Genomic DNA, 8,867 nt, shown 5'->3' with positions numbered 1-8,867 from the left:
AATTATACTGAAGCTGCATTTTTCACTTTTTTAAGTTATAACATTATATTCTGATATTTTTCAGGATACATTCCTTACTTCTATAAATAAGAACTTAATTTAATTTGATTGCTAATTTTGAGAAAGAAAAAGAAGTAAAAGCCTTGCCCAGTGAAATTACTTGCCCTTTTATTTTGCTTTTTGCTACAATTGGTAGCCTTGTTTTTTTTGTCATATGGCAACGCCACTCTGTGTGTCACACACCTCTGCATCTGATTGTCATGTTGTTTTGTGAAATGAGTCCGACAGCCAAAACGTAAAACAAAATAAAGAAGAAGAAGCATTATTTTAAAGAAAATGTCTCACACTCACTGCTGTAATCACGGATCTAAAAATAGTGAAAATCCCAATGAAATAGGGATTAATTACAGTTTATACACTAAGATTGATTTAGACAACGTAGAGTGTCTGAATGAATCTATCGAAAATTCAGGTAAAGATTATAATACAGACAGTATACCATATTCATATAAGACGCATGCACGTTTATATTTATTTCAATTTCAATGCATTTGTTATACTTATATATCAATCTCTTCTCTGCTGCATTGCTTACTTAGGACTACATTTTTGCCATAGAAGACATCCTGCTCCGATACCTCTAAAAATGCCTTATTTTCTGATTTTTGTCAGAAAATTTTCCAGAAGAAATGCTCTTTTTTTGACAAGATTGTTACCAAGTGGGGAAAGGAGAGGTAGGACATCTTTGGAATGTATGGATGAAATGTCCGCTAGAATGGTCTCTAAAATATATTCAAAAATGAAAAGCATCGATGGTTTAGTTCTTCAGATATTCCTAAAAGAGTGGTTTCTGGAGGGGAAGGATAAACGTTGGGATGAAATTAGAGAGACATTTGGATTCCTTGGATCAACTTACGGGGGAGTACTCAGAACATTACAAGTCGATATCACCATCAGTTTATTGAGAAAATAAGTTTTTTGGCAAAAATTTGCAAGATTTCACGTGTTTTGAAAATGAAAAAAATCAAAAAATAAGGCATTTAAAGGTATCGGTGCAAGATGTCTTCTATGGCAAAAATGCAGTCTTAAGTGGGATCTATTATATGCTGAAGAGAGTACATTAGTATTTAGTTTAGTTTCGTTTATGTGATTTTTCAAAAGTTGCTTTCTTAGGTCATTTTTGAGAAATTTTAGTTTGATTTTGTTTTTTCGCCCCCAAGGATTTTTTGAAAAATATCACATAATTTTCATGTTGAAGCACAACTACTTGCCTTTCCAACTTTTTTGTGTGATTTAGTTGGTGACAGTTTTTACAGCGTAATGCGAATGGGGAATGAAGTATTTCAGTGACTTTCAAAAAATTCATATCCAGTTTATCAGGCACTTCCGTGAGGAAGAAAGTGAGAAGATGAACCGGAGAATTGATCAATTTTTTAGTTGGGTCCCTCGTTGTCATTCTTTCGACTGATATCACGCCTTGATGTGCGAGCCGTTCCCTTATATAATTGCAGTCAAGTTTAATAATTTCTGGACAGTAATTTCTTCCTCGAATGGAATTATATCTAATGTCTTCTTTAAATGTGACTGGGCAACCTACTAGTTCGGAAGCATTTATAATCGAGTTGAAATGTGATAAGCGGGATAGGGTTTTGGGAGCTATCAAAAAGTCCCCACTAGGGAGCCAATGCATTTCAGCGATCCCGCTTGTGGATAATTCTTGAAGTGCATCATGAGCTTCAAAAATATTAAGATTTTTTAGATCTCTAGTTTCACTAGAAATTAGAAAATATCTTCCACAATTTTAGGGTTTAAAGAAATTTTTTGATTGAAGAGTAGGAAAATTTCCCCTTTGAATTTCTTTTTGAAAATCCATTTTTTGCACTAATTATATATCACTATTTCGTTTATTTGGGGGGAGAAACCCCCCTTATTTAAAGGTCTTATTCCTTAAAAATTTAATTGAAATATTAAACGGAAACACGTTTAAATGCACAAAATTGTGTCGTAGTCTATAATTTTTAGCAATGCACTAGAAGTGTCTGTTCACTAAATTAGGGGGCACACTAAATTCAAGTACAGTTAGAGTTAATCGATAATAAATTGGAGCTAAATTGAATCACATCCGACAATTATCAGGGTCAGAGTGAGACAGTGTTTTCCAATAACTAAGCCGAAAAATGAGAATTTTGTTTGTTTTTTTTTCGATAATAACATTAAGCTGTCTCTCAATATTTCCCAAAATACACCTCAGGAGTAATTTAATTGAATTTTGTATAAAAAGTGGTCTTCTAGGGGTGGAAGATGGATATTTTGGGGGTTGAAAAAATCGAGCGATATATATACTGATCTCTCCGTGAAGTTCGAGCAGTAAAAAACATTATATTAAGTGCCTAAATCGCATTTTACCTAAATTTTCACAATGGATTTTTTTCTCGTAGGAAAATTCATATTTCGGTCATATGAGGAACGATTTGATGTTGACAAATATGTGGAAAGCGATGCAGATCCAGAACTTCTCTTTAATATACCATTTTCTGGTAATGTGAAACTTAAAAGCATAATCGTGATGGGAGCAGACAATAATAGTCATCCAAATAAATTGAGATTGTAAGGCAAATATGAGAAATTTTTGAAATTTATGATTACAGATTTTTTCTTTATTTTATAGGTACAAGAACAGACCCAAAATGACCTTTGATGATGTTAATCTTCAACCCGACCAAGAGTTTCAATTAACCATCGATTCTAATGGCACTGTTGAATACAATACAAAACCAGTAGTGTTCTCATCCGTACATCACCTTTCTATGCACTTTCCTGGAAATTTCGGGGAAGACTTAACAAAGATCTATTATATTGGACTTCGGGGAGAGTTTTCTGAAGCTCATCATCATGGTGTAACAATCTGCAACTACGAAGTTCGACCAAACATTTCAGATCACAAAGGTAAATTGTTTGACAATGTAAATCAAGAAATACAGTAAAAAATGTAGATATTTATCTAACACGTAATTTATTTTTGAGAAAAGTAATGCTTAAGATCATACAAAAATCGTACAGAGAGAACAAGAATTTTAGAAAATCGTGAGATATAATGGATATTATATGGTTATTCTTCTTTTGTTCTTACTAATCTTTATTTACTTTTACTTTGTCATCATTGACTTTTACTGTATCATTCGGACTTTTTTTTTCAATTTATCTCATCAAAATTACGTAGTTTTAAATGGTAATGTGCATTCAATTACAAAATAAATGTTGCTTCGTGTTTAGTTCAAATTCTAAACATAGTCGCACTTAAAAAAATGATTGCCAGTAGCATATATATTATACTATTCTTAATTTCATACACAATTAATGAGTAAAATCTGTTGATATATATATATATATATATACTAAAATATTTTTTTTGTACCGAAATAAACAAATTTGGATGTTATGCTTGCCTTACTTACAAAAACGCAAAAGAAAAAAATTTATGAGTTTTTTTAACGAGCTAAACGAAATTCTTTACTGTAAGTTACATAAATAAAATTGATATTGTATATATCCAACTTACATAGCAAAGACTGTATATTTTTATATATAATTGTTATTATCTCATATTAACCATGCATACAAAATAGTTTAAAATTTTATTGGAATACATCTTTAAGACGGAATCCTTAGTAAAATAAAAAATTAATCACATCTTTGTTGTTGCAATCCACTATATATTTTCTAATTTTGGTATTCGCTCGTAATTATATTATACAACAAATTTAAATCTATTTGCAAAACATATTAAAAAGGTTTTAAAGGAAAATCTGTCGGACAGAGATAATCACTAGGAATTATACGTTATTATCTGCATTAGGAAATGCCTAAAAAATTAGTGTTTGATTTCGTTGTTGTTTATTTCGGAGATTTTACCTGAAATCGTACAGGAAGTGCCCTGGGTGTAATATCTTCATCGAAAAGAATATCATCTTCAATCAAACTCGGTTCCTCGTTCTCCCTCTTCCCCTCGATACTTTCTTCAACAGTCATATTGTTTTTCACAGTCTGAACTTCCTGTGAAAAAGTTGGGGAAGGTGATTCTGTTGTAGTAAAACTTCCTTGTACCAATTCCGAATATAAAATGCTATCTATATAGAACATTGTTCCCAGATTGTACACAAAGTGCTCCTTCTCAATAATATTAGCATTGTTTACAGTCACATTTCCTGATACAGATCTTTCTATACGAATCGCTCCTTCACCCACAGTTTCAAATACTTCATTATGGCGTAAGTCTCGATCATAGAGACGACCACGTACAAAGTGATTTAGCAGCATACGTATTCCTTCTTCTGATGTGAGAACATTATCTGGCAAAACGGTATAACCAAGCTTCTCAAAAGCACAATCCATTGGCACAAAAAACGTATAGTTGGAGCCAGAAACAAAAGGAGCAATTTCAGCTATGTTGAGGATTCTGGAAAGGTAAATTATATTTTTTATGTATACGTTGTGATATATGTTTAATCAATTTTAATTTTTTCAAATTAATAATTTACTGTTACTTCTGAGTTTTTTACTGCTCGAACTCCACAGAGAGAGAAGTATATAATCTCTCGATTTTTTCACCCCCCAAAATTTCCATCCCCCGGAGACCACTTTTTTCAACATACCTCCACGTTTTGGACTATATCTGAGAAATGATGACACGCCTATTTGTCCTTCTGTCCATTCGACCGTTATACCGGCTTCAGACTTAAGACTTAACCATATGGATTAACTTCTCTAATCTAAATCAGTTAGGATTTTTTTGGGGAATTTTGATTTTGGATTGGATAATCAGAGGTGATCCATTAGATTCTGATGAACCGATAAAATTCCTTGTTGCTTAGGATTTTAAGACCTTCGGCAACTGGGCTAAACCTCTAGTCTTCTGAAGACCACTTTACTATGCCTAAAGCCAAAACGGTTAAAGATAGAAACTTATGAGCTGTGTGGGAGTCCTCTAAAAGTTAACCTTGAGACCAATAACATGCCCCTCATTTCCCCCACCCCTTCCCTTTCTCAACAAAAACCATGTTTCTTTTTGGGATTGCTCGAAAAATCCTCGTGTGATTTATTTATAATTTGAGGATATGCTTTAGTTTAGAGACTACCCAGGCGGACAATTTGTGCTTATATACGAACGAAAATACCGTTGAATCATTCCTAATACGGGTTTTTAAGCTCAAATGTTAAAAAGGCTCTAAAGAGCGTATTTTTCAACCGAATAGTTTTATTTGGGCTAGTTGAACTCTTTAATCCTTTTAACCCTCCTCGATCACTCTGATACCAGTTAGAAAGAAAAAATTATACTTAACAAAAAAACCTAATACAGGTTGTGAAGCAAGGAAAAAAGATTATAGATTATAGATTATAGATTTACCTTGTAATTTGTGTAAATCGACTGTCACGCTCGAGGGCAAGGAAGGAATGAGATAGAAATTGAGCGCCAAACCAAGGAAAGGCTAACAGAGGTGGTGTCTCCTTGTCTTTGTGCATTTGATGCAGGCGCGAGACAATAGCTTCGGATACAAAAAGTACTTCAGAAATTAGAAACACCTGATTCCCATTTGAAAGGGAATGATCCGAAAGAATAGTCACATTGTTGATATTAGGAGTAGCTGAAGGAATAAATGGTTATATTAGTAAGCGACTCATAACTTTAAAAAAAATTTTAATTATCTTACGAAAGCTCCTAAAGGCGACTGTCTCTCCTCCAAGAGTTTTAAGCTTTCGTTCACCTTGAATACGTTTAATATCTTCCATGCGAAGTGGCGTTTTGAGTTGAATAAAGTGATTTCGCAACACACTCTCAGTAAACTCTTGTACGCTGAATGGATAGAATCCCCAGTCAATTGGACTACAAGAAAAAAAATAGATAGAAAATACAGTTTCATTTCTTAAGTAATAATTAAACTGTAAAAAACATACTGCCATCGCTGAAATGCATTATCCGTGGGAATGAGTACAACATAATGCGCGTCGTTTAGATAATGCGACAAGTTACTCTTAGTCAAGAAATGCTGAAATACTTTGGTGCCTGTTTTCATCCCAGCTAGAAACGTCATCAACGGGGATATCTTGTTGTCTTTTGCGACTATAGTTTCATGCTTAGTAGTATTTTTCATTTCTAAACGTTGGGGTTCATTATAACGATTTGTCTCTTGAATATTTCTTTTCGAGTATGTAGTACTTCGTTTATCCCCCAAAAGACCATCTATAAAGATTACGGACATTCGATCATTAATGATCTCCATGCGTAAGATTTTTACACCATTTATAAACCACTGCATTTCATCATCTTTTTGTAGTTTTGTGAACATCAATTTGTGATAATTTCCATTGCCATATATATCGTCATCGGTGAATGTCTGAAAAGCTATGCCCGGTATGATGTGTTCCAACAAAAATTCTCTTAACCGATTCTTGTCAACACTTTTTGTATCCACTTTAGGTACGATTATTGTAAATGGGATATCTGAAAAAAACAATGCAATTTTAAACAGAAAAATTGAATAATTATATTTTTACTATCTAATTCTAAAATACATTGAAATTATGTATATTAAGATTTTACATGTGCAGCATTTTAAGAATATCCGCTATAAATAGTGGGTGAGATTTTTAATAATCTCAATTGTTTGAGATGAATCTTGATGAATGAGATGAGAGCTTAAGAATCTAATCTAAATTAATTGTTTAGACTTGCGCTATAATTACATATCCGCTTGAACTATAATGTTTTGAATGCTGAGTTATTGAAAAAAACAAAATTTTGATATATTCCAAAAAATGAATTGGAATATTTTTTTAGAGAATACTACTTTTTTTGTATTTTCTAGAGAAGCTTTTGAAAATTAATTTACTAAATTTATTATAAGAAAATTAATTTTTAAAATTAGCAAATCATCTAGAGAACACAAAAAACAAGCTAACATTTTACATTTAGTTCTGTTTACCTCAACTGGTATAGGATAAAGAAGCTTTTTGTATAAACAAAATTTGAAATAAACGGGATGGACAGACAGAATACCAAGTAAATCATTTTTAATTTATTTCATGATTTATATGAGTCCCAAAATGTGCATGATATGATAAAGTTGCATTATGTCTTCGGATCACAGAAGCTGATAATGTAAAAAAATTTCTTCTAATAAGTCGAGATTTATAAGTTGATAAAAAGGCAATGTAATAAATTGGAAACATTCTTGATTTTTAAAATAGAAATGTTCGTATTGTTCTACAAAAAAATGAATTTAGTGTCAAATTTGTCGTGCTAATTTTCAAATTAAAGTCATATCGAAGATCAAATTTTAGTAAATATAGTAAAATATAATTACCCTTTGTGACTCTGTAGCCGCTATCAATTAATGAATTCTTGAGAATGATCAGAAACATATTTAGTGTTTCGAATTTTTTATCATTCAGTTGTTTTTGAACAACAAACTGAATATCCGGAATTATTTTCTCTGTCAAGTACTCATTGTTTTTCAAGTTGAACTTGATGGATGTGTTGAATGGCACTTCTTCGTGTGCCAGTGATGTAGATGCCCATGACAGAGCCACAAAATAAAAAAGCACCTTCTCCATAATCATTGCTTATTTAGTGTCTTCACCAAAATTTATTATATTTTCTTCAATAGTCCTTTTATATATCAGTTATCACATTAAAGATTCCTTTTCATGATGAATTTTAAATAAGTCTTCAATCCTTTCTATGTGCTAACGGTAAATTGGCGCCTGTGAATAAGGAAAATATATGTATGTTTATTTTTTGATATTCAACGTTGTTTTATTCTAATGGTAACACTTTTCAGAATAAACTTTTATTAGGAAAATCAAATTATTCTTTCAGAGAAATATAATGAGCTAATTATTAAAAAAAAAGCTCTTTTCTCTTATAATTAAAATATAGGTAACACAGCTTATCACGAATAAATAATAGGTACGTGAATAAAAAGTACGCATGATAAAACTGTTCAATATACTATGTGTTATGACCTCTACACACTAGAAAAATGTATGTCCATATTCTCAATTTTTCCTACAGAAGCGAAGCAATTTTCTTCAATATGAACTATGAACATATGTATATTTCTCTACTAGTGTATAGATACTTTAATTATATGGAATCACAACAAATTGTCCTATTGGTCGTAGATATTCAATTTCTCCTCAAAAGACTAAATAGTGGAGACGTTACATAATATACGTTGTCCTAAATATTGTGGCAAAATTTCTTATAAAAATTAAATTTCAAATAATAAATTTGTGAGAAAGGGTCTTTTTATCCTTAAACTTAGAATAATCGAATTAAATAGCAAGTTATAAGCAAAATTTTAAGATTATATGCCATCAAAAAATAACCAAATATTAAATATCAAATCTCTTAAAGTTATTTGTTTCATGACTTAATTTTTTGCTAATGTAATATCTAAACAAGCCCCGATTATAAATATAATTTATCCTAACACCATTCTTTACAATATGTAAATGTGTTTCTACTTTTTATTACTATTTTTTAATGTCTTATATTAATATTGTTTAATCCATATGATATTAAATGACGTCGTCCTCATATAATGAGATTAGAAATTTTCCCAAATAAATTTCAATGAATTGAGATGTTATTTTCCATTCATCTATGTGATATAGTATGAAAATTAAAATATATGTTTGCAGTATTCACATTAGTGTTTTGTAATTACACTCAATTATATAATTACCCAATTTGGAAAATTAAATCTTAATTAAAATTAGATCTTAATTTAACATAAATGAGACATAAATTGTCCTAATAAGCATAATTTAATTCGTGAATTTATTGAATTATTGATGAGAGTGAT

At 31.1% G+C, this 8,867-nt stretch overlaps 2 protein-coding genes across 4 annotated transcripts; one reads left to right on the top strand and one right to left on the bottom strand.

Annotated features, from left to right (window-relative positions):
- Nucleotides 1-243: 243 nt before the first annotated feature.
- LOC129807586 (PITH domain-containing protein CG6153) lies at nt 244-4,545 on the top strand. Of its 3 annotated transcripts, XM_055856962.1 has the most exons (5): nt 245-472; nt 600-734; nt 2,439-2,607; nt 2,669-2,946; nt 4,248-4,545. In XM_055856962.1, exons 1-5 carry the CDS (start codon nt 337-339, stop codon nt 4,283-4,285), a joined length of 756 nt encoding a protein of 251 aa, XP_055712937.1. In that variant the 5' UTR covers nt 245-336; the 3' UTR covers nt 4,286-4,545. The 3 variants fall into 3 exon arrangements, with proteins under 3 accessions (XP_055712939.1, XP_055712937.1, XP_055712938.1); XM_055856964.1 differs by lacking the exon at nt 600-734 and having other exon boundaries at nt 244-472; XM_055856963.1 differs by lacking the exon at nt 600-734 and having other exon boundaries at nt 246-472; nt 2,669-4,545.
- On the bottom strand, nt 2,979-7,910 carry LOC129807546 (uncharacterized). The gene is made up of 5 exons (XM_055856893.1): nt 7,362-7,910; nt 5,953-6,499; nt 5,709-5,881; nt 5,405-5,642; nt 2,979-4,456 (listed from the first exon to the last, which is right to left on the bottom strand). The coding sequence occupies exons 1-5, from the start codon at nt 7,615-7,617 to the stop codon at nt 3,895-3,897; spliced, it is 1,776 nt and encodes a 591-aa protein (XP_055712868.1). The 5' UTR covers nt 7,618-7,910; the 3' UTR covers nt 2,979-3,894.
- Between the last annotated feature and the right edge of the window lie 957 nt (nt 7,911-8,867).

The sequence above is a fragment of the Phlebotomus papatasi genome, chromosome 3 (genome assembly GCF_024763615.1).
Source record: "Phlebotomus papatasi isolate M1 chromosome 3, Ppap_2.1, whole genome shotgun sequence".
In the NCBI taxonomy this organism is placed as follows: Eukaryota; Metazoa; Arthropoda; class Insecta; order Diptera; family Psychodidae; genus Phlebotomus; species Phlebotomus papatasi.
This window is presented reverse-complemented; position numbering and strand designations above follow the sequence as displayed.